Below are 26,799 nucleotides of genomic sequence, written 5' to 3'. Positions count from 1 at the left end.
ATGTTTACACAAAAGGAGACAAGACATCCTGTGTTTCTTTTTATAGAGGACTCAGTGCAGCTTTTCTGTGAGTGCTTATGGCTGTATTTACATAGACCTTTCTTAGTTTTTATCTTTCTTCTTTAAGCCTAGTTGCTTGGCATCGGGTCCTTGCTTAGTAAGAGTACGAATAAAAGTGCCATAGATGGTAGGTGGCCGAATAAATTCAGATAAAATTTGAGCTTAAATGCAGCTAAAAATGTTCACACTGAAGAATGATGCAGTTCTGTAGTTGTTAAGACTTTATTCTTTTAAATCAAAATTCTGTTACATTTTATTCTTTTTTTTCTTTTACGCAGTATTTGGTTGAAGATTTTGAGTCCGTTACATTCTATTCAGGTTTTATGCTATTGTTATTTGCATCTGGCCTTGCCCCTCACTTTGCAATGAGCAGCATTGAAGACAGAAGGGTAAGTAACTGCCTCATACAAGTGTGTCTTCAACACTTCTTTATACATTTCTTGCATGCAAACATAAGTTCAATTCTGCCTTTTCTGGTAGATACATATAGAGGAGAAACTTAAAACAAAGCTTCAAACATTAAATCCCAGATCTAATCCCACTGCAGCTGCAAAGCCCAGTAACCCACACAGAAGCTTGGGCAATGGAGCTAATATGGGATAAAGTCAAACTCTACCAATTCTAAAACGATGTCCCTTAGATTCATGTTACACTATTAGACTATATTTGTGATTGCTGTCGCTGTTGTATTCTGTAAAGCAACCATACATTAATGTTCAAGGCCTGGAACACCCAGCAGTAATTGTTTGCATGCACAGAGTGAAAATATCACAGGTACAGAGATCATGAGTGGAGATGTAGCGAACTGTTCGCCGGCGAACTAATTTGTGCGAACATCGGGTGTTCGCGAGTTCGCAAACTTTTCGCGTATGCTGCGTGTTGCGCAATTTGGTTTCGCGTGGCGTTTTTCCGCTGCGTTTTTTCTTGGCCTAAAAATGCTGCACAAGCCACACATGGCGTTTTTTAGCAAATCCCGTTTCCATGGTGCTAATAGTGCGAAATAGCAAAAAATGCAGCGTATTTCCGCTAGGTCTGCCAGCTGCCTTTGCGGTTTTACGCAACGCTGTGTCAACAAAGTATTTTTCAGATAAATTTTTGCCCTTGATCCCCCTCCTGCATGCCACTGTCCAGGTCGTGGCACCCTTTAAACAACTTTAAAATCAGTTTTCTGGCCAGAAATGGCTTTTCTAGGTTTTAAAGTTCGCCTTCCCATTGAAGTCTATGGGGTTCGCAAAGTTCGCTATTATTCGCACTTTTTGGCGTAAGTTCACAAACGCGTTCGCAAACTTTTTTTTTGAGGTTCGCTACATCCCTAATCATAAGTTGGAGTCTTCCAATGCCCTTACTAAAATTAAATAAACTACCCATAGAGGCACCAAAACAACTGTAGACAGATACAAGAGGCGGAATAAGCTATGAGATGACAGGTTTACTGCAGTAAACACAACAAGTATAGAGTAGCTTTAGTTATCAAACTTAGAAGATGCAAAAATACTCATTAATTAATGAACAAAATAAAAATAGAGCCTGGCTGTGTTTGTATTGCATGACCAATGACTTCTTTTTGCCTTATTTAGATCAAAGCTCGCACTCAATTGAGGATTTCTGGTATCTTTCCGTCTGCATACTGGTTTGGCCAAGCACTGGTTGATGTTCCTCTTTACTGGATTTTGCTGTTCCTTATGGTCGCCATACTGTTTTCATTCAACTCCCAGGTTATCTTTAGCTTTGTCCCTGCTATAATACTGGTAAGCATGAGTTGAACATGACTGTGTTCTTGGCTACATACCAAATCTTGGCATTTCTAGGCTGCTCCAAATTAGTTTGAAATTGAATGCAGATTTGTTTGTGCCATAGCTACTGATTTATGCCGCTTGTTTGAGTATCTACTGAATGGTATCTTTGCTAATGTGAGCTAAAATTGTTTGAATACTATACATGGGATGTCTACTGCCACAATAGTTAATATCCATTTGCTGGGTTAGTCTTATAAAGCTTGCTGAGATCACATTCAAATATAAATAAAAATATAAAATAAATTAAGCTAATTAAATAGTGTACAATGGATAAAACAAATTCATTATAAAGCCTTATGAAAGGTATTAAACCCTTTTATAGACTGGAGGTCCTGAGGCAAGTTATATGTAACAGCTTAAACTGAAAGCTAGAGCAAGGGTCTAGGAACCCAAAGTTCCCAAGGGTGGCAGCTGTTTTTCCATGGAGGGGCTAGTCTTTTGATACAAGCTAGGGTTTAATGAGAAAGTAGTTCAAAGACAGGCCAAGGTCAAAACCAGAAATGTAGCCATAACAGAGATAGGTGAACAGAGAAGGTGGGGAGAAAAAGAGGCAGGTATATACCCAAAGACAGTCCTAGGACCATAGCAGGATCAGGACTAAGTAAAAGTACCAAAGCACATAACTAAAAACTCAGCAAGTTAGACCTATAAAGTGGCAGGGTTGGTATACAGGACTTCAATATACCGGTATATGGGCATCCTGGGAGGTGCCAGGCAGTGAGCTCCATTTGCTACAAAATAGCTGTGTCTAGAAAGTAGAGTGAAGAGCTAAGAGCAAATCCTGAATTCTGTGGGTGGCATAGTGCTCGAGAGTGGAGTTTTCTTGACACAACACTATTGTTTCCCCCAACTAGATGGTTGGTTACCTTTTCACTGTGTTATGTAAAATTAACAATTAAACAAAACATTCTCAAGACTACAGTCTCATTAACAAGTGAAAAGAGAATCATATGTTTAATACCCATGATTGGCTTTCTCCAGCAGATGCCAAGCCATGGCCAAATAATCAGCAATGTTTTTAACCTCTCAAAATAACTAGGCATAAGTATGAATGAGCAAATTGAGGATGAACTTATAGCATAATTACAGTAAGTGATATAGAAGACACAAGAGTCCCAGAAACCTACTGCATCCCTCTTTGGTCAGGTGATCCTTGGAGGACTGAAAGAATAAGCTATGACGACTACATTGTCAAACTTTGAGCTTTTTACACTTTGTTTTGTGAAAATTCCTATTTACTCAACCCGCCTAATGATTTCCAGTATTAAAATGAGGTTGTGTTCATTAGAATTATGTCAGCTGTATTTCTGTCACAGATTACAGGAGTCATTGGGTATGGAGCAGCGGTGGTCCTTTATGTTTATGTCATCTCCTTTGTTTTTGGAAGAGGCAAAAGTCACCATGACGGCTGGTCAATATTCTTTGTTATAGTAAGTAAATATGTATGGAGATAATAAAGTGAGCCAAGGCCATATTTTCTGAAGATCCATATAAGAAAGTAAAACGTATCATACTGCTGTATGGAATGTCCGTGACTAAAAAAACCCTTTAATCTTGTATGATTAATATACGGTGCTGGTTTCACTTTGGTCTAAAATTAATTCTATCTGTAAAAATGGCCCCTTTATTGGAGCTCCCTATAGATCCTCTCAGGTCCCTGTCTGTGTTTCAGAAGAGGGGTGGGCGTGTCCTAACAGTTCCTGCCAGAAGCACAGTAGAAGGGGGAGAGCCAATTGCATCCCTGCAGTCACACAAGCAAAGCCAGGCTTATTTCCCTATCAGGTCAGCCTAGCTGCTGATTGGTTCCTGTACTACAGTGCAGTGTGCCGAGTGCCTTCCACCCCCCTGCAGCAGGAAGTGGAACAAGTGGGCAGGACTAGTGGGGTTTTTGGAGAAATTTTCAATAAATCAGCCCAAAACACTACTTCTCTATTTAGATCTAGACCTATAATTTGACATAGAATAATAGAAGACCATTAAAACCTGTGTAATTAAGTGGTGTATTAAAAAAGGGGTTCTTGTGTGTTGACAGTTAGTAATGAGTTACTTGTTTGGGGAAATGTTTTCAGTCTATAGGCGGCTTTTCACAGCAATGTTTTCTGTGGCAACTTTTTTTCCACAATGATTTCATCCATGTAGAATACACTGGAGTCTTTGGGTGTTTGTTTTTTTCTGCGAAAAATACATTGGGGTCTATAGGCCTTTCGTTGTCACAGTGAAATTTCACTAAGATGGTGAAATGTAAAATAATATGTAATAGACTTGTATATCCCCTAGATCAGTGCTGTCCAACTGGCGGCCCGCGGGCCGCATGCGGCCCGCGACCCCCCTCTGTGTGGCCCCCCACCTGTCTGGCTGCTTTGATGGCTTACCTTTGAGTAAGCATTAAATGGTATCAGTACTGAGATTAACTGCCCCCCCTGCATGGTTCTCACCTCAGATTCAGGCTGTAATCCCTCTGTATTGTTTAAAAATGTAATCCCCTGTGGTGTTCACACCTTTTAATACCTGCATTGTTCACCCCCTGCAGTGTTCACACCTCAGGCTCAGGCTGTAATCACTCCCATTGTTCCCTTCTTCACACCTCAGACATAGGTACTGTAGGCAGAGTATGGCACATACAGCCAGCATAGGGCAGGCAGAGTATGGCACATACAGCCAGCATAGGGCAGGTAGAGTATGGCACACACAGGCAGCATAGGTCAGGGAGGGTATGGCACACACAGGAAGGGTAGAACAGGCAGAGTATGGCACACACAGTCAGGGTATGGCAGGCAGAGTATGGCACACACAGGCAGGGTAGGGCAGGCAGAGTATGGCACAGAGGCAGCATAGGGAAGGCAGAGTATGGCACACACAGGCAGCATAGGGAAGGCAGAGTATGGCACACACAGGCAGGGTAGGACAGGCAGAGTATGGCACACACAGGCAGGGTAGGACAGGCAGAGTATGGCACACACAGGCAGGGTAGGACAGGCAGAGTATGGCACACACAGGCAGGGTAGGACAGGCAGAGTATGGCACACACAGGCAGGGTAGGACAGGCAGAGTATGGCACACACAGGCAGGGTAGGACAGGCAGAGTATGGCACACACAGGCAGGGTAGGACAGGCAGAGTATGGCAGCCCTATGCTGCTTGTGGGAGGTGAACCTGGCAGGGGTTTGTTGTGGGAGTTTGTTAGCAGTTGGAAATAGCCATTAAATGGTCCCAAAGGAGTGTAATTATGTACTGGGGGTTGCTCTACTATCCACAGGGGAGGAGGAGGCATATGGCATTTAAGGGTATATCTTAATATGACATAATTCTTTCACATATGAATGATGGTTGATATCCCCACTGTAAGGACCAAGCATTTGGGACTTTGCTGTGCTACCACCATTGTGATAAAATAGGTGTGGTTTGAAGTGGGTGTGGTTTCAAAAAGGGGAGTGGTCAAAACTGGCCTCCATTAGCGGCCCTCCACCATGTATGCTAGAGAAATTCCGGCCCTCGGCACCGTAGAAGTTGGACAGCACTGCCCTAGATGATAAAATAAGAATGACTGCTTATTAAAGTGCTTGTGAACACGTTTATACATGACAGATCCCCTTTAATCTGTTTTGTTGCAGAGTGCTTTTATTCCAATGATTTTGCTGGACGTAGTCAGCACTTACGCGGTAGGCATTACCTTCTTCTTGCTGTTACCTGCAAGCACACTCAGTGGGATCATAAGATGCATAGTGAGTACTTCTGACTGGTGCATTTTCATTAATTGCTGTATCATGATTGGATGTCCTTTAGTTTATAAGTATGGTCCAATTAGCTGAGAATAAAATGAGAAAGGGATTTTCCTGATTCTATTTTACGACTTTTCTTTGTGGAAAAATCTCCTACAGAGCAAATAGCGATTATTAAAGTTTTTCTTGCATTTTGCCACATTTTGCAAAATAATTGAATACAGTAAATAACCCTTCCACCCAATATCCAGTTAGCATTTAAGCAAATAATATAATGCCCACATTTCACTTTTAAAAGAGAAGGAAAGTCATTTTGGCATTTTACTGCCAATAGATTTGCCACATTAGTGCCACCTAGAACAATATATTTATTCTGCAGAAAGCATTACCATATCTGAGTAAAAAGCCCTAGAAGTTTTCTCTGTATGTTTAAGATTGCAGCTGCCATTGTAGCTTGGTGTTCATAGCTTCCTGCTGTATCTCTAGCCGTTAGAGCTCAGATTACACATTCCTAAGGGAGGGGGGAGTGAGTTTTATGAATTCTTTTGGGAGGGGGGAGCAGGAGAGAGCTGCACAGACTCTGGTCCCAGGAATGAAGGATTTTGCTGAGAGAAGAAGTCTGATACCTAAGAACATGTTTACAAAAAAGGAGACAAGAAATCCTGTGTTTCTTTTGATAGAGGACTCAGTGCAGCGTTTCTGTGAGTGCTTATGGCTGTTTTTACATAGACTGGTAGAGATCACTAAAAACAAATCTCTCTCCATCTCCAGTAACAACTTAACATATGATGCTTAAGGTACAGTAACGGATATTTACCCAATAACAATGGTGTTTTGCCTTATGGAACAGGGTGTGCAAATAGACCGCTTTTACCACTATTTGAGTATTGAGTATTCCCAGGCCTTTAGTAATGGATTGAGGCTCAAAGAATATAAGCTGGAATACATTTCCAGAGGGCTTTTTAAAATAATACCCCCAAAAAAGTTCATTTTCCTAACTCTATAGACAGGAATAGGTAACTTGCTGTCAATCAGGTCTTTGGCTGTTGTAGGGGTGCTGTATAACTGAAAAAAAAAATGTAGAGGACTTCACTTTGGACATTTTCGATACAGTGATGACAGTATGAAATATTTTGTTTCTTCATCTTTTTTAGCAAAGTGCTCCAATCATTATTATGGATTTTCATTCCAGTTAACGCATGCAGAAGAAGTACATTCTGTTGACTGAACCTGTTGTGGAATTTTGTTTTAGGATGTCTATCATTTTGACAGATCGACATTAGAAGATGAACATCTCCTGTATCTGTTTTTTGTAAGTTCTGTTATCAATTTTATTTTCATTTGGAACATACTAACAAGTGCTCCAGCCAAGGAAATCTCAGGTACACAAAGGGACAAATGTATGGTTGTTTAACCACTCAAAAGTCACAAAAGGAATACAATAAGAGCTGTATAAATCAAAGCTGGCATGTATACATACAGTACATAAACTTGAGTATTCAAAGTGAATCAGTGTTCTACTGCATCCTTCCATCAGCTGCTGTGTCTGCTTATCTTCTAGCCATTCCTACATATCGTGATTTTCTCGGTGATACTTTGGGTCTTGGAACGGGTATTTGGGATGAGAAGCCTCAAAACAAATCTATTTTACAGGTTAGCTGCATATCACAAACAAATATTGAAATGTATGTGATAATACTGTTGCATTTACAAAGAGTGGTGGTAAATGGAACATTTTCTAATTGGACCAGTGTTGTAAGTGGAGTACCGCAGGGGTCAGTCCTTGGTCCTTTGCTTTTTAACGTGTTTATTAATGACCTGGAGGGGGGCATAGACAGTACTGTTTCTATTTTTGCCGATGATACTAAATTGTGACGGATGCTGCCACTTTGTAAAGGGATTTGACTAACGGGGATAACTGGGCAGAAAACTGGCAAATGATGTTCAATGTTGATAAATGCAAGTTTATGCATTTTGGTACAAATAACATATATGTGGGTGTGTTGGGGGTATCCTTTAGAAGGATTTGGGGATTTTTGTGGATAAGAAGCAGTGTAATTCTAGGCAGTGTCATTCGGTGGCTATTAAAACAAATAAAGTGCTGTCTTGCATGGTAAGGCCTCACCTTGAGTATGCAGTACAGTTTTAGGCTCTAGGCTTTAAGAAGGATATTAATGAGCTGGAGGTTTCCAAACACACCCTCCAGTCTAGCAGCCAATAAAGAGATGGCAATGCTGGTTTCCATAGAAACTCTAGCTGTGCACAGAGCTCAGTTTAACCATTACAGGGCACAATTCAAGCAGGCTTGTTTATCAAAGTAAGTTCTGCCTGTGTAAGCCTGCATTCTTCATTGCATGAACTTTACAGAGCATATGTGCTGTTTGCAGAGGTAAATGTCACTGCTATTTGTTTTAGGAAAATATGATGATGCTGGTGATGGGAGGGGATGTATGCACTACAAATGGTGTGGTTTGGGTAGGGGAGATGTGCCCCACGTATATACATGGTAGGGTTTACATGTCCTTGTACTATCCACTCGCTGTTATATACAATACTAATGAACACACAGGAACTGGGATACTAGAGCCAAGTAAAGTACAAATGCATACAGTGACCAAAGAGCCCTGTAGAGAGCCCAATACAGTTCTGGGATGATGCCCTCTTAGAATAATCAGTAGGGGTCACCATGCTACTGTCTAATGTAACAGCAGATCTATCTGCAATATTCCATACTTACAGGCAGGGGAGGTAGCACTCTCAGAAGCACCCCCTCCTTAGTTCCCACCAATAGCACTCTATTAAGAGATTCATATACACAGTTAAAAAATAAGGATACTAACACACTACACTGATAAATTAGTGACCAACAGGATGAAGGTGATGGGAAAAACAAAATACAAAGTCGAATATTTACGCACAGTAACAATAAAAGGCAGAAACCCCAGCGTAGATGGGTATCTATGGACGGTAAATAATCAGCAAATGCACAGTAAATATAAATCCTGCAGCTCACCGCTACAAGTGCTTTTCTAAGACACCACACTTCTTTCCCCATATCCCAATATGACTGTGTATACCCACACTCCTCTCCCACACAATTGTCAGTATGTAAAGATGCAAACAAAAGTAACAGCACGCCGCAGTAATGCGTTCTCTTACCTATACATATGCAGAAAAAAGGTCCAGAAAAACCAAGAGGAGTTGGGTGAAGATACAGATGAAGAAGTGTTGGCAGAAAGAGAGAGAGTAAAAATGTCTTCAACCACTAACAATATGGAAGAGGTAAGCTATATTTTGGGTATTCGGGTCCCTTTTCATTTTTTACAGCTGAAGCAAGTAAATAGGGCAACCTTTACTCACACAGTATATACACTATAAACAGATGTACAGAGAACAGTGTCGGACTGAGACCCCAGGGACCCACCAGGAATCCTTGAACCATAGGCCCACTTTCCAAACTAATATTACTCCGCTTCTCCCTCAACCTATTATCCAAGTCTGTTTTCTCTATTCTTTCATCTATTTTTCATATGGAAATATGGAATGACCATGCATATGGCATATGACCATATAGTTAGAAGCAAGAGGGCCCACTGACACCTGGGCCCACCGGGAGTTTTAATGATATCCCAATGGACCAGTCCAACTTACAGCAAATATTTAGAAGCAGGAGGGCACACTGACACCTTGGCCCACCAGGAGTTTTAATTGTATCCCAATGGACCAGTCCAACTTATAGCAAATAGTTAGAAGCAGGAGGGCCCACTGACACCTTGGCCCACCGGGAGTTTTAATTGTATCCCAATGGACCAGTCCAACTTATAGCAAATAGTTAGAAGCAGGAGGGCCCACTGACACCTGGGCCCACCGGGAGTTTTCCTGGTATCCCAATGGACCAGTCCAACTTACAGCAAATAGTTAGAAGCAGGAGGGCACACTGACACCTTGGCCCACCGGGAGTTTTAATTGTATCCCAATGGACCAGTCCAACTTATAGCAAATAGTTAGAAGCAGGAGGGCCCACTGACACCTGGGCCCCCCGGGAGTTTTCCTGGTATCCCAATAGACCAGTCCGACACTGACAGAGAAGGACTATTGTGGGCACACACCTTATATTATAGAAAAATTAAGGGAATCTAAACATTGTACAAAGAATCAGATGAAGTGATTAAACTGTATTTGTATCTTTCCTGTAAAACACCATCTGTTATAAATAAGCCCCTGTGGCTACAATTCCCGGATCATGCCTTACCCTAACACAGCTTGGTGTAGCTGCAGCCCCATAAATACTGATGTGTTTCAGCTGATCACTATAAATGAATGAATACCTGTGGCCTCTGGCTGTTCCTTTGGTAACATATAACCTGGAGTAAAATAGGCTTCACAGTAACTGTCAAGGTTCCCAATTCACAGTACCATTGGCCCCTGTGTAGAAAGAGATCAAAGCAGAAACTACAGCCGCCAAGGTAAATCTGTCCTTTTCAATTAATCTTGGAGCAGGTTTATTAATTAATAAACTAGTACTGAACAAAGAAAAGTGGTGACACTGTCTTAAATGCAGGTGTGAATTTAGATCTCACCACTTTCTATTCATTCCTATGGGATTTTTAGAAGCATATTTATTAAATGGTGAACTCTAATTTCCATGCATTGATAAATACAGTTCTAATAATCCCATAGGAATGAACAGAAAGTTTGTCAGTTATTGTGTGGTGAGCTCTAATTTCACACGTTTATACATCTGCCCCTTACAGAATTCCAAGTGACCCCATTTATCCTTATTTTACCTTGTTTCATTTTAAAGAAACCGATCATTATTGTAGACAGTCTGCGCAAGGAGTATAAAGTCAAGAAAGGAAAATCGTTCTTCAAGAAGAACAAAAAAGCTGCCACTAAAAACATTTCCTTTTGTGTCAGGAAAGGTCAGTACATATTTTGTATAATAAACTGTTGGCACCTTAGTAAATTGACATATATCAAAGGGAAATTCTGGCTTTGGAACCAACATTTGTTAAAGAGCCCCACACAACACAGAATCCGCTCATATACCTATCACTGCAATCTGTTCCTTCCAAAAGTATGTATAAATACCATTTTTATATGCTGAAATCCAGCTGCAAAACAGTTCTTCTCTTTCTGAAAATTTGAAATCCTGGCAGGGGAGGAGGGACTAAAACATTGATGTTACAAATTGTAACAACTTCTCCACAGCTTACAGACAGCATGCAGGAACTCCATAACTCACAATGCATTGCACTGTGAGGTTCCTTTCCTTATTGACATCACGTGTGCAGGGAATTGTGGGATTGGGAAGATGCAAGCTGAAGGCAGGCTGAGGACAGTCGATTACTGTTACATTTTATTTGAGTCTCAAAGTAATCAGCCAGATCAGCAGGGGAACAGGGGGCGGGGCTTAGAAAACTGTTCCAAACCATATCATTACATTAAACAACCATGAAAAGGCTGCATATTTTTTAATTGATGTATATTGCAAAGTTGAATGTAATTATGCTTGCTTTTCGAAAAGCTTAAGTTGCGTTTGGGTGGAGTTCCCTCTTAACAAGAGTGTCCTATACTAGTATAACACCTTTACATGTGTTTGTATACATATTTTGGAAAGTCCAGGCTTCAGTGACCATATCTGAAGGTTTGACAGAGTGGTCTGGAGGCAGGTGGTTCAGTGCCTCTAGGCCTAGGCTGTATTTTTCATATAGGCACTCAAGGGCCTGTTCCTAGGTCAAAAGCTTTAGGGGGCCCTCTAGTCTATATGGTAAATAGTCATATACACCTATATGGTAAATAAAAATTGCAATAAAGAAAACCCTGCAGAGCTGAGGGCAGGGGTGGACCTGTATCTTCTGTGCTCAGTACATGCTAGTCATTGACTGAAGGCTGTGGGCTGAGGTCCAGCTCCTAAGGCAGCACCAAGCTAAATGCAGACCTGCTCTGGACATTCGATGTGACACAGTGACTAAGATTGACAATTAGCGAGTGTGTGGTTCAGGCCCTTAGTGGGGCCTTTGCCCTTTCTGGAACACAGGGCATTAACTCTTTCATAGGTTTTGCTTGTGTTTCATTCATTCCCAGCAGTGAGAGAGTAAGTTTAGGAGTCTGCGATGGGGTCAAAGAAATGACCAAATGTATTGCCACAAATGAGGGGGAGAATCCAGGGAGGCTATTATATAGGGCTGATGTGGTAAGTTTCTCAGAAAGAGAGAAAGCTTTACTGGGACCAGAGCAGCTCGGGGAAATATATAAAGTGGTGCGGGGCATTATGGGGGTGAAATCTGCTGGAGAATTGTAGATAGAGTCCTAGAGCTGGAACTAAAGAGCCACCGGCCTAGGAAATGATGAGGGTTTAGACCAATAAGCCCTACAGGTAATTTTATATGACTCTAAAAAGGGCAAAACTCTGTTCTTCAATGTTTCTCATGTTTTAAACTCACAACGAAAAATCTCAGAGTGAGTCAAGTAAATCTGATTTAAACTGGAAGCTAATGGTGCATATAGCAGCTGTGAGTTTACTACACACTGGCATCAAAAAGCCCAGAAAAGACTTCACTGGTGTTTTCACATTATGTTAGAAGTTGACGGTTGGTGATTTTGGGCATTTTTATGCCATATTTTGAATGTGTAGCAAACACACAACTGCACACAGTTACCAGCATGTTATTATAATTTAGCACCATATTGTAATCTTTTGTGTTCAGCCATTTCATCTGCTCTAAACCAAGCCCCACTTGGTCTGTTGTGTTCTATGGATAATACATATTCAGGAAATGCCCCCAGATGCCATGTACAAGTGAAAGCCTGTAGATAGCACATAGCTAGAATGGTAAGTATTTATGGCTATCACATTGAAGGCAATATCTTCCCCTACACATAGAGCTGCAATAATTAAAGTAAAACAGTAAAAGCTACATGAAAAAAAAGATTGCTGTATATAAATATACTGCATAAATCAATTATTATGCTGTTAGCAACATTACCTTTTCATTCAAACCTAATTTATATTAAATCATCATTTTGCAAAGCATGTTGGGAATTGCACATCAATCACAGTTGCACATTGTGTATCCCTGCAGTACAAGATGATGGGATATTTACTAGACCCATATATATAATAAGCATGTTTTTACTGAGTGGTGTTTGTATCTAAAGGTGAAGTTCTGGGGCTGCTGGGACCCAACGGAGCTGGGAAAACCACCTCTATTTATATGCTGGCAGGAGAAATAAGACCAACTGCAGGAGAGGTAGGAATAACATGACACAGGTATTACAACATTCCAGGGGGAGGACCTTACAACCTTACATTATTGTCCCATATGGAAAAGGAAAATAATAACCTACATCTTTTAATACCTTATGCCAAACAGAGGTACTGTGGCCCTTTAAGCATAAGGTCCTTATCTTGTGACTTACGTAGGAGGCTACTGTTGGGGACTACCAACCCAGGCTACTTGTCCCTGTGGTACCGTATTATATTATGTTGATGTATATCATTGCTTGAAATGTGTTTCTTTCAGGTATTGCTGTGTGGGACTGACCCAGATAAATCTCAAAATTCTCAATATGATCCTACTGGTTCTCTTGGCTACTGTCCCCAAGACAATCCTCTGTGGCCCAATCTGACTGTGAAGCAACATTTAGAAATCTATGCTGCTGTGAAGGGCTTGAAGAAGAAAGACGCAGAAACTGCAATTAAACGGTACTGATGTCTGTTTGCTTGTTTCCCACAATGAAGACAAAATACGTGTATTTCATGGGACAATGGCTTGAATATTTTAGGCAGCTGTGCCTGGCCAGGGATTTCTGAATCTTGAGACTGCTGGCAAAATAGCACTGATAAACCAAGAGCAAAATCCATAGCAAATGTTCTTTTATTTGCCTTTGTATTTTAGAGTATCTGAAGCTTTGGAACTTAAAGAGCATCTGGAAAAAGCAGCTAGGAAATTGTCTGCCGGCGTGTCCAGAAAGGTGACTCTTATTTCTGTCCTGTTCTACATAGCATCTCAGACTAATAAAGGGAAAAAGAATGGTCTGCTATCAAAACCCAAAAAGAAATATATCAAGCCTACTGGATATTGTCTTATTCCTTCCAGGGATCTATTAATTATATACAGGTATAGGACCCATTATGCAGAATGCTCGGGACCAAGGGTATTCCGGATAAGGGGTCTTTCCGTAATTTGGATCTTCATACCTTAAGTCTACTAAAAAATCACTAAAACATTAATTAAACCCAACAGGATTGTTTTGCATCCAATAAGGATTATTTATATCTTAGTTGGGATCAATTACAAGGTACTGTTTTATTATTACAGAGAAAAGGGAATCAGTTTTAAAATTCTAAATTATTTGATTAAAATGGAGTCTATGGGAGATGGGCTTTCCGTAATTCGGAGCTTTCTGGATAACAGGTTTCCGGATAAGGGATCCCATACCTGTATTGGCAACTCAGACCATTTTTTTACCTTTTTTCTAAGGTAAAGTTTTTGTTTTGAACACAACACAAAAGCAACAACATTACAATTGTCAAGTCTGCATTATTGTCAAAAGTATGTATGGAAGAACAAGGTATAATTCACAAGAACAGAGTATTAGTAACAAACAGCATTCCAGGGTGCTCTGTTGAGGCATGGGGCACCCACAGCCTTAAACATAGAGGTAGACAGCAGTGTAGGGGGAGTAACTTCAGGTTTCTAGTAGTTGGAGTGCTTCTGGGAGTACAGGTATAGGAACCGTTACCTGGAAACCTGTTATCCAAAAAGATCCGAATTACGGAAGGTCTCCCATAGACTCCATTTTAATCAAATAATTCAGATTTTTCAAACTGATTTTCTTTTTCTCTGTAATAATAAAACAGAACATTGTATTTGATCCCAACTAAGATATAATTATTAACCCTTCCGGGATGTAAAATAATCCTATTGGGTTTAATTAATGTTTTATTGATTTTTTTAATAGATTGAAGATATGGAGATCCAAATTACAGAAAGACCCTTGGTCCCAAGCATTCTGGATAACAGGTTCTATACCTGTACATTGCACAATGGGGATTAATTATGGTCTGTCTAGCCAATATCTGATTGATATTCATCTTGATATCTATGGGACAGGCCTGAATGTACCATCAAAACTTTAATTCCTTTTCGGCTCTTTGCAAACAAAGTTTGAGTGCACCACCCACATATGCAGTGATTTGCAGTTCAACACTAGTGGTGTGCTGGGTAGTTAAATTAGTAATATACAAACAAAATCAAAGAAAAACCCATACTGGCACCTCCCCACTTAGTGATTACTAAATACTTATTGAGAAAGCAGAGTGTGATACTATAAAACTTAACTTTTAATAGTATGCATTAAAAATAGCTATTTAATCCAATAGACCAGACACCAAACAGAAATCCCACAAGGTTAAAAACCCTGCTCCGAGACATTGATCCTAAGTGGATCTATTATTGCCGAATCTTAAGTGAGCAACTGAACGATCCTAGGGCAACATAGAGTCACATGGGCTCAGCCTCCCCTCTATCCCTGCCTCCCTAAGGGAAAGGAAAGCAGGAAAGCAGTAAAGTATCACTATTCGAGCAGTCGCATAAAGTTAAAACAATAGTAAACCCCTCAGACGCATGTTTTGCTCATAAAAAAGCTTTGTCAAAGGCACCAGGCGGCTGTCAGTATGACCTTAAATGCATACAGCCACACCCCTTCTTCTGAAGCCTGCCAATCAGAATCACAAATAGCTTAGTTTGAAATAATGGGCCAATGGATAATCCGTAATTTAAATAACAGACTAACCTGCACATTGTGTGCAGTAAGAGGTCTTCACTAATTTGCTATCAGTAGGGGTGTGTATATTCTTTAATGACAAGAGCAAAAGTGCTATAACAGTTATCTACAATAATGCTGCACATATTAATCAGGTTGCAGATCATAATCAGAAATAGCCATACACATACCGATATTCAATTATGCTATATATTTATTGAAAGTTATATTTATTCAAAATAAATGTGTGTTGGACAGACCGTAGTCCCTGATGATATGTCATATTACAACTGGGCTTCCCAATGAACAGAAAGGGTGATACATATATCATAATATAAGTCAAATAAATACATTGAGGGCAATGCTCTTGTTTAATCCCTGTGGTGACAAGGTGTTCAGGCAAAATACCCACTCACTTTCCTTCTCAAGTAATATTTGGTTCAAGTCACCCCCCCTCAAACCTGAATTAGCCTTCCACAATCCAAAGGCTCTAAGGCCTCTTGGGTTGCCATTATGAGCTGTCAGAAAATGTCCACCTATTGATGTGATAAGTTTATTCTGTATTGAATCCTGTTCAGCATTGACTATATTTTGAACTAGAGCTGCCAGGGAACCAGGAAAATACCCGGTGGGCCCCGACAGCCCAGACCCGATCCCTGTTGCCACTCCCCTGACTGCTGGTGTCCCTCCTGACGCGTTGAAACTACATTTCACGCTCAGGGGAGGACATCTGGTGGGTGGCCTCTGTGGGGGGTTTAGGGGGCGCAGCGGGGGGCCCTGTGGGGGGTTTAGGGGGCGCAGCGGGGGGCCCCTGTGGGGTGCAGCGGGGACACCTTGGGGGTTGCACCCCCCAGTCCGACCCTGTAATCTACTACTGTTTGTGAGTTAAAGTCTCTCACTCACATAAGCCACAATTTTAAAGACAGCAACTTTCTATTATGTTTCTATAGTATACCTTGAAAGAAAAGAACCTGAAATAGTATTGAATAGTTGCCATATCTGGAGGGTTTTACAAATCATATTCTCTGTTATAGGTGTGCTTTGCTATAAGCATGCTGGGTAACCCAAATATCGTACTCCTGGATGAACCTTCCACTGGTTTGGACCCAAAAGGTCAACAGCGCCTTTGGTAGGTGACTATACATTAGGAAAAGAAAGACAGAGGCTCTATAACTAAGTGCACAAAAGAACATATCCCCCATCCTATCTTTCCTTATCTTTAGTTTACAAGATGCTTTATAAGCACAGTTTTGATTGGGGTATGATGATTTTTGTTATTCCATGTGATTGAATGTAATATTTCTCTACTTGGGGTTCTTTTAACCTACCTTGCCTAGTTACTAAGTGTTAGACCTCATCCTTTTAGACTATTAAGACTATCCTGACTATTTTATAGAGTTTAAAAGATTTAGAATTTGAATCCAGGAGATTTGAAAATTAATATAAGGCTGTATCATTGTTTAAGGAGAGCAATACGATCAGCGTTTAGGAATAAAGACCGAGGTGCAATACTGACCACTCACTACATGGAAGAAGCGGAGGCTGTGTGCGACCGAGTGGCCATCATGGTGTCTGGGAAGCTCAGGTGAGAGAGAGGAGGCAGTACAGACACTTCTCATCTGCTACATAGATATTAATGTAATGTTAAAAGGACAATACAGACACACTTTACAATCTTGTTGTTTTTTCAAGTTCTACTGGGAGGGACATTAGTGGAGGGGTTGGAGTCACAAACTTTGTCCCCACTTACTTTTTGTATCATTGGTTCCTAAACATTTCTTGATGCCTCAAAGACAAAGATATCAGACAGTAGCGCAGGTGTTACCTTGTATATCTTTACTCTGTTTTTCAGATGCATTGGGTCAATCCAGCAGCTCAAGAGCAAGTTTGGAAAAGGCTATCTTCTGGAGATTAAAGTGAAAAATTCTAACCAAGTGGATCAGATTCACAATGAGATAATACAGATATTCCCCCATGCAGCGAGGCAGGACAGGTAACTCTGCCCTGTAGATAGATACTGACACTGATAACTATGATACCTTTGTCCTTCATAAGTCAGATATACGCTTGCGTATCACTGGTACATGCAGTCCTGTGCCAATTACTGCTAAAGGGTGTAGAGACCATCCTTACAGTCATGTGATTCTGGTGGACTTCATGCCAATTGTTTTGCTATTTGGATGAAAAAGCTTGTCGGTTGATTATGCTTACAGGTATGAGCCTTCCATGGTCCCGCACCTATGTGCAGTGTTTACTAAGATTTCTAGAGCATTTATCCATTTTATACTGTGCAGGCCTGTCTGCTGTACTTACAGTACAAGTCTCAGAAGAGCAGGTTCCACATCTGTAAAAGAGCAAAAAGTGTTTAGTTAACCAACCATGGTCTTCTATCTTGTACAGATCCTTCAGTTATTATAAAGGAGAGACACTCTCAGCATGCATTCTTTGTGTGAATGGATGCAATATAACCATAGTATAATGTAAAGGGAGAGGGCATGGACACTTTAAAACAGTGCCCCAACCAGTGGTTCCTGAGCAACATGTTGCTCACTAACCCCTCTGATATTGCTCCCATTGGCCTCAACGTAGGTTTTCATTTTTACATTTCTGACTTGAAGACAAGATTTGGAGGCATAAAGACAATGTTTCCTGACAAGCAGAGCCTCCTGTAGGCTGCCAGTCATCATTGGGCTATCAAATAACCAATCACAGTCCTTATTGGTCATCCCTTATTGCTCACGGGTAATAAAGTGTTTAATTGGTGCCTAAGCACAGATCAGATAGAACAATGGCTCTTCAATGCATAATACTTTTGTTTTTTTATCACGCACAGATTCTCATCTTTGCTGGTGTATAAGATCCCAGTGGAAAACGTTCAGTCCTTGTCTAAGGCATTTCTAGATTTGGAAGAAGGTAGGACTGGAAACCAAACCTGAAAATATGAATTTTTGTCAAACTGCAAATGATTGCTTTTTATTTTGGTGCTATCTGTCCACTGACCTGAAACGTCCAGCTTTATAAAGTAAAAATAAAAAATAGTTTCATAAAACCTGTTATAGGAAGTGTATAGTTTGGGATTTACCAGGGATAGCTCCCCATGCCAACCACTCTGCTATGTTACCATCTGCCGTAGGGGACTAAAGTCAGTTTTTGTTGGTCTATAATGGCATATTATCTGAAAAGCATATTGGGTTTATTAGCAAGAAACTTCCAAAGCTATTTATATGACATAAAGCTATTTATAGGAAATTTACTCAGTGCAAGACCATTTACTATTAATTAGAAAATGTTTTTATTTTGTACAGACATTGCGTTGTACAATAATAATGGCCCCTGTGGGTAAATAAAAGGGGCACTAAACTAGAATCACAAATTGTTTAGAGATGGAGCACTTGATTTTGACTTCTAATAAATGCTTGAAGGACAGGGTCATTGTAGCATTGATGAAGAGTTGCCATAAAGGGTTTCCTGTTGAATGATATAGAAGAGGGCACAATACCAGCCCTGAGCATCAGGCAGTGTTGCTGGCAGTATATTCTGCAACCAAAGCTAGAGTAGTAAATAACTCACCATTATGTGTTTGTTTATACACAGCTAAACGCGCCTATAACATTGAGGAATACAGCTTCTCCCAGCCCACCCTGACGCAGGTAATTCCAAAGCCTGGAAACGACATATTTAAGTTGAATATATTCCATTATGGAAGATGAATACCATGAGTTTCATTATGGTCAGAGATATCAATGTAACCTGTGGCAGACAAGTTAGGCCCCTGTTACCCACTATAGACTAGAGAGGACTTCAGCAGTTGAGCAGTTTCTTTGTTTAGGGCTGTCCAAACGACTGCTGTTGATCTGTGTGCTCTATTCAATATTCTACAATGTATTTGTATCAATGAAGAAGTCTTGACCTATCTCAGCCCTGCTCTCTCCAGCGTAAGGGGAAGCAATACAGCACGCCAGTGTGGGTAAATCAGCCTGGCTTAAGAGATATTCTTTTTTTTTTTTTTTAAATAAGGCTATTTAGTATCGGTAAGTGCAAGGGCTAATCGTGCTACTATGCTATTTTAGCTTGGAGAAATTGTATTTAATGAACCACCTAAAACATTCTTCCCTACAATCTGCTTACATACAAGCAAAAATTATTTTTGTAAGGTAAAAGTGCAGCAATTGAATATATATATTACAAATACAGAGTGTAACATATGTCTTATTTTATACCTACATTGCCCAGGTGTTCATTGAGTTGACCAAAGAGCAGGAGAGGGAAGACTTTGATTCGGCCAGTACATTTCAATGGAAACAACTGCGGACTGAGAGTGAAGGATTGGCCTGAAATTTCTGCTCAGGTTTCTATAAGCTGAAAATGAAGACAAAGCCTTACAAATGTGCCCAGTGCCCATAAACAATGCAACAGGGTAAACATGTGAGTACAGGGTAATGCACTGTAGGCCTGACAGCTACAACCCATATGGTATTTTTATTATAAAATAGATCACATTTATATATAACATTTGGGGGTTTATAATATCAACGTGAGGCCTAGTAACCCATAGCAACCAACCAGATGTTTGCTTTAATTACTAATTCTTCACTGGGCTAACTGTTGATTGGTTGTTACGTTATTAGAAGTATGTCAAATGTCCAAGTATGTCTAATACCCCTGCGTACTCCAACAAACTTGCTTTATCGTTAGCAACTATATCTAGGCTAATTTTTTTCTACTAGAAGAAGACTATACCCCTGAAAAATGCAGGTCTCTCCTAATGACTGGGCATCTCCCTTTCAGCTTTTAATTTATATGCCCATAATTGATGTGTAAAAAACAAGTCATCTTCCTAAATAATTTGGGGATCAGGGTCCAATTGACAAGTTTTAAGTTTTGCCCAGTAACGTCCATGTTACATTGTTAATAAAATACAAATAGACACAAACTATCTGCTACAGTGCAGCCTTTTCTGGTCTTTTATCCTAGCAGTATTATGTGCAGTTGCACTCTTGTATTCCCTCCCTGCAAGCTCTATAATTATATGGAAGTAAAAAAATACATGTTCTCTATATTGCTTTAGCACTGTTAGTTTCTTTGTATTAAACAAAGGAGCAGAATAAAGAAATGTTTTTTTTTTCAAAATAAAAGTCTTGTACTTGTAAGTAAAAGGGATGTGGTGTACTTTTTATTTCTAAATGACACTGTTTACATAGCAAAAAATTCTCACTACCATTTAAACTTTTATTCTTTAACCAACAAATATATATTGTTTTAGCTGTAATATTGGTGAGTAGGGGCCATCTCAGTGCATTGTGCCTGAGTCTGAGCTTTCAGAAGAAGCCAACGCTACACATTAGAACTGCTTTCAGGTAACCTATTGTTTCTCCTACTCCCATGTAACTGGAGGAGTCCCAAGCCGGACTTGGATTTCTTACTATTGAGTGCTATTCTGATACCTACTGGGAGCTGCTATCTTGCTCCCTTCCCATTGTTCTGCTGATCAGCTGCTGGGAGGGGGGGATATCACTCCAATTTTCAGCTCTGCAGTAAAGTGTGACTGAAGTTTATCAGAGCACAAGTCACATGGCTGTGGCACCCTGGGAAATGAAGAATATGGCTAGACCCATGTGAAATTTCAAAATTATATATAAAAAGATCCCTTTGCACTTTTAAAAAATGGGGTTTAATGCAGGATTCTGCCGGAGAAGTAAACATATCAGAAACATGCTAAATGAACACATTGTCCCATAGACATGTTAGTTTTGTGTCTTTTCTCTGGCAGGGTCAATAAAGAAATTGAGAATGCAGTTTTATCCTTCCTAGATCCAACCCAGGATAGTGACTTCTGTCATAGGTCTTCATCTGTGGCATCTGTGGTACCTTTTATTTGCTAATTTACTAGATTAGTAAAGGAGAACTAAAGCCTTAAGCTGGCCACACACGTGGCGATTTTTGATCTTTCGCGCGACCATCAGATAGTTCCAACCCTTCACTGACATTCAGGGCTGAATCGTCTACCTCCTTCTGCCGATTCAGCCCTCATGGCAGATTTTGCTCAGGCGCCTTCTATGGCGCCCGATCAAAATCTTTTAACCCGCCCGATCGGCGAGTCGACCGATATCAGCAGCCTCCTGCGATATCGGTCGCCTCACCGAGTTGCCATACACGAATATCGTACGAAATGAGGTTTTGTATGATATTATCAATGCGTGTATGGCCAGCTTAACTAAAGAAATTGGTTAGAAATCTTATGTTTTGGGCTTCTGTACCAGCCCAAGGCAACCCCAGCCCTTTAGTAATGAAAATCTGTGCCCCCAAAGATGCCCCAGTAGCCCCCCATCTTCTTTCCTGCTGATTCCCTGCACATGCTCTGTGCTGCTGTCTCTTACCTGAGCTTAGGGACCCACTCACAATATACTGTATATATAGAATATAAGGCTGATTACTGTGAGTGTCGTGGACACATCTTACAGATTCCAGTGTGGTGACCCCCTGTGACAACTGAAGTACTGGATCATTACTACTATAGATAAAGATACTGACATTTAAAACTGATGCAGTAAGTTCAGTATATAAAATATATAGAACTGTGCCTGAAGCTGTAATCCTTGAAAGCTTGAATTTTATAATCTACTAAATTAGCCAATAAAAGGTATCACCTACTATTTTTTGGTTTGACCTTTGGCTAACATGGTACAACAACAACCACCATGGGCTTATAGGCCCTCAGGAAACTCCACAGGGGTCAGAATTTTTTTTTTTAAAAGTAACATGGTACAACACCCTACTAATATTTCTGTTGTGGGTCAGTGAGCCAGGGTACCAAGAATCCGCACGTGTCTGAACCCATGTGTAAATGTGTGATTGCTTGTTACTCTTTATTGTTGATTTGTTGTAATGCTATGTGAGGCCCATCATGGTCACCGTATCTCAGAGATAACTATTGAAGGGGATCTCAACCCATATAATAAACTGATGTAAACTTACTGTGATTGGATCCACTATTTTCTATTTTTAGTGGTTCCTCAAATATATATATCAAAAATCGCGTTTTTTTCCAGCTTCAATTTCTTGGAAGTAAGAGGTGCCAGAACTTCGTCATGTGGTCGGTTTCAGGGTTATAATGAACATGGACTATAATTATTGCATCAGGATTGACACATCTGAGTCCCTGCAACATGACCAACACATCTGACCCCTCTGCACATCCAACGTCTCTTTGTCAAGATCAATGTATCTGATGTCTGAGTCCAGATTTGGCATTTGGCATTCCTGCGCCAAGAACTGCCCATCAGGTGTAACATTGCCTTCTGGCAGGTGTCAATCAGAGGAAACCTGGGCAAAACCTTGTGCACTATCCAGACTGCCCTTGACAAAAACACCTTAACTGCATTGTGATATTGCCTTCCCATTGAGCCCAACGCATATAGGTAAAATTGGATAGATTTTTTAGTGACATGAAATGGACCAGTTTGGCTCATCAGTAGTCATAAGGCTTATATAATATGTCTTGTTGTACTTAACAGTACAGAAGTAAAAGTAATAACACCTCTAACTGCCCAAGATTTCACAGTTATATAGCAGCCAGCACATCTTGACTCACCCAATGTCATAACTCAAAAATTATACTAAATAGCCCAACAACACAGTTCCCAGCACTTTCTAACTGACCCAGTGATAAGGCTACCCACATATACTGACTGACCGAGTCAATCAATCCTGGCTTTGAACACACATTGATTGGCCCAAAAACATAACTCTAAGATCGTACTGACTAATCCAGTGACAGAGCTTCCACCATACATTGACTGCCCAGTGACCAACAAATACTGAATTACCAGAAACATTATGTCATTGTGTTATGGCAAGATATGTTGACCTCCCTCCATGCATATATATTTGCTACCCCCACATATGTGTGTTTGTTTTTGTGGCATCACTATAATGGAGCCGACCCTATGATTATACATGTGCCTTCCAGTGCACAGGGAGGGAATAATAGGTTGTGTTTAGTGGAAAGAGACCTGATATTTTTTGCTGGGGGGCCAAGGTATGACACCTGACACCCTTGGCACAAAGTGCTCTTTTACAGGAGTCTCAGCTACTTGAATAACATGTTACCAGGTGCAATTTTGCAGCCATACATCCTTAGCCCATGCACGTATCAGAAGTAAATAATCCCTTTTCTAATTCCCCTGCTGCAGCCATGTACCCAGAGGATGCAGGGAGCTGCTGTGCCCATGGGAGTTATTGAGTGGGCACTCGGTAGTCTTCATTTTAGAATAGTGAGGGACCATATTAAGAAAAGACTAGTATTTTTATTTAGTCCCCCAATAGTAAGGTTTCAATAAGCAGCTCTCAAGTCCACCAAAGAAGTATTGGATTATTAAGGCCACGTGTCATACTATATTAATCTGTAGTCATTAACTCTTTTGGTTTATTAACAAAATATTGCACGGTGTAAAAATGCATATACTGGTAAGTCTGGGCTGTGTGGAAAATACTATTTGCTGCTGCTGGACCCACTGCAAGCAGAAGATTTAGACAGGAAAGCATTGTCTCAATTTATGGCCATAAAAAACTCCACTTAGAACAGCAGTATTTATTGAGGTATTTCTGACAGTGGTCCAGCCCCTTTAGAAAGCACAGAATTTTGTTCCAAGACAGAATGTTCTCAGACTGGAACAATGTCCCCTGATATTCTGTCACTCAGGCAATTGTGAGAGCCCATTTTACTGAGGTCATGTCCTTAATCCCAGTGTTCAAATCAGCAAAGAATTTCAGATTTAGTTGAATGGTTTCCAGGTTTCCGGACATGATCTTCCTTCTAATGACATCACAACATTGGGTTTCTACTGTACGAATGTATTTAACAGAAGTAGACAAGGACAGCAAGAAAAGAAAATGGCTCTTTGGTGTTTGGGTTTTAATAATAGGGAATTCTTTGCTAAGGGAAGGAGCCATTCACTAGTGGGATTAAGCCTGGGTGGGAGGCAATTTGAGCAACAAAGGAGACATCTGTCAAATGGTATTTTATTTAAGTGTAGCCCTGTTGTGCTACTGAAAGGAAATCCCGCACTGGTGGGAAGTGGGGAGTTGAGAAGGACTCCCTTTCCGTACCCTGAAAAGTGCACACTTTGGCCTTTAGAGCTCTGACAAGGACTAAACAGAGAACACTTCTGCCACTGGGGTTCCCCACTGACTTTTTACACTAGGTTTGGACCCGGACAGCTCAGGTTTCGAAAGAACTTTTCAGGTCAAAACTGCATGCCTGGTTTTCCAAATTAGGAAAATTGGGCAGGTCTTTCCAAGACTGATGTGGCCAATCTCCATGTCATAGCCCTGTCCCATGATGGCACTACGCCACCAATGTGATGTCACTGCCCTGCCCAGTGATGTTACACCCCGCCCCCTGCCTGGAGTTACAAAATGGTAAAGGTGGCAGCCCTATTCCACACACAGTAATCTCTGAGATCACACAGAACCTTCACCTTGATCTTTGCTTCTCCCCCAGCTCTTCCTGTGCAAGCCTTCCTTCCTGTAAACTTCTCTCGTAGTACTTCCTGTGCAGACCTTCCTTCCTGTCAACTTCTCTACCAGCACTTCCTGTGCAGGCCTTCCTTCCTGTCAACTTCTCTCCCAGCACTTCCTGTGCAGGCCTTCCTTCCTGTCAAATTTTCCCAGCACTTCCTGTGCAGGCCTTCCTTCCTGGAGATTCCTCCCCCTCCCTGCACAGACACAAACACAGGGTACTCACAGCCTCCCTACACATGCCCAGCTGCTGGGGTGGGTAATTCGCCCCTAATCTCACTCTAATTACATTCAGGCTTGGAATCAGGACCATCTAGGAGAACAAATAGTCTCTCTCCCCAATTCTCTGCCTAACTGACCTTCAGGATGTGCCCCCCCACCCTCCCCCATTATTGCTCCAACCACTCGAAGGGTTTGGGAAATTCTGGGAATAATTCCAGCTCTTAAATAGGGCCTTTTATGTTAGAGTGATACTCTATTCAGAAATTCATTCAAAATCTAGAGCACAAAGCAGAACTGATTCTATGGCTGCCTGTGGGGAAAAGTGGCCATTAGCCAAATCAGTTAGGAAGCATTGCAAGAACATTCAATAAAGAATAAAGAATCTACAACAAATGTTAGACTTTCTGTTTGTAACAGTGCTTGAGAAAACTGCTGTATCTTGAAAATAATACAATAACTGTGCAGTAATGGGCTTAATTCTCAGTTTTCAAGTTTGTGAATTTGAGATTGTTTTTCTAATTCCAATAAACTTGCATTTCAAATGCTTGTTTATTAATAAGCAAAACGTGTTGAAAAAAAACTGAATATCAATCAAGTTTACAAACTCAAATTGATTATTATAAATTGATTTATTGCACTTAATAAATACCAGATATTTAAGTTCACTTGATTTTAATAGAGCATTATTGCACTTATTTTCATTGAAATGGACACTGTGGCATGTTGTACAGTACTTTACGCCATGTTCTTAGCAATCTTTTGTATAAGCCCCATTTGCATTCCAAGGTGACACATAAACAAGACCATTGTTATGGTTCCAGAATGGAAATTCTTTGAGTTATGAAGCCTCTAGACCAGGGATCCCCAACCTTTTATACTCGTATCCAAGGCTATTGTGATACTAATATCTACAGTTAGTACTAGTGGTTGTATTTATAGTTTATGTATGTGAGTGTATAGATTGGTAGGTGTGGGTTGGGTGTGCTGGGTTTACTTGGATGGGTTGAACTTGATGGACACTGGTCTTTTTTCAACCCTATGTAACTATGTAACTATGTAACTATGTGAGCCACATTTAAATGGAAAAAGTGTTGGGGAGCAACACAAGCATGGAAAAGGTTCCTGGGGGTGCCAATAAGAGCTATAATTGGCTACTTATTAGCCCCTATGGGGACTGGCAGCCTACAGAAGGCTCTGTTTGGCATTATACTTGGTTTTTTGCAACCAAAACTTATCTCCTTACCAGGAATTCAAAAATGAGGCCCTGCTTCGAGGCCACGGGGAGCAACATCCATGGGGTTGAGGAGCAATATTATGAGCCGCTGGTTGAGGATCACTGTTCTAGACAAATGCTGAATTCAAAGATTCAAAGGAAGACAAATTGTATTTATTGATTTTTTTTCATTGCATTGGCTATATAGGGAATGATTAATGCTTCAATCTTCTATAAAATTTACACTTCACATATAACTAAAGATACAATTTGCAAGTCACATTAATATAGGATAAAAGATTACTGACCCTTATATATTGTATTAATAGGCATAGTCCGAAAGGTTCCAAAAATATATTGGCATTTTCATATATTTTATGAATAATAAATAGCGCCAGGCTATTTATAATAGTATTAATATGTATGCATGTTTGTGTATATATACTGTATGCACTATGTTACTTCTATAGTCGTATAAAGGTTCCTGTAACCATTTCTGG

At 40.5% G+C, this 26,799-nt stretch overlaps 1 protein-coding gene across 4 annotated transcripts in view; it reads left to right on the top strand.

Annotated features, from left to right (window-relative positions):
• abca8 (ATP binding cassette subfamily A member 8) overlaps positions 1 to 20,501 on the top strand; it is a 63,336-nt gene extending 42,835 nt beyond the window's left edge. For 3 of the 4 annotated variants that reach the window (XM_031894111.1, XM_031894112.1, XM_031894113.1), the window contains exons 23-39: positions 339 to 449; positions 1,638 to 1,808; positions 3,173 to 3,286; positions 5,467 to 5,577; positions 6,827 to 6,886; positions 7,136 to 7,227; positions 8,748 to 8,856; positions 10,379 to 10,496; positions 12,736 to 12,827; positions 13,101 to 13,282; positions 13,476 to 13,551; positions 16,380 to 16,474; positions 16,811 to 16,930; positions 17,198 to 17,338; positions 18,179 to 18,258; positions 18,940 to 18,995; positions 19,579 to 20,501. In XM_031894111.1, coding sequence (XP_031749971.1) covers positions 339 to 449; positions 1,638 to 1,808; positions 3,173 to 3,286; positions 5,467 to 5,577; positions 6,827 to 6,886; positions 7,136 to 7,227; positions 8,748 to 8,856; positions 10,379 to 10,496; positions 12,736 to 12,827; positions 13,101 to 13,282; positions 13,476 to 13,551; positions 16,380 to 16,474; positions 16,811 to 16,930; positions 17,198 to 17,338; positions 18,179 to 18,258; positions 18,940 to 18,995; positions 19,579 to 19,680 — 1,830 coding nt within the window. In that variant the 3' untranslated portion in view covers positions 19,681 to 20,501. 4 annotated transcript variants of the gene reach the window in all.
• The last annotated feature ends 6,298 nt before the right edge of the window (positions 20,502 to 26,799 follow it).

Source organism: Xenopus tropicalis, chromosome 10, assembly GCF_000004195.4.
Source record: "Xenopus tropicalis strain Nigerian chromosome 10, UCB_Xtro_10.0, whole genome shotgun sequence".
Lineage (NCBI taxonomy): Eukaryota > Metazoa > Chordata > Amphibia > Anura > Pipidae > Xenopus > Xenopus tropicalis.
This window is presented reverse-complemented; position numbering and strand designations above follow the sequence as displayed.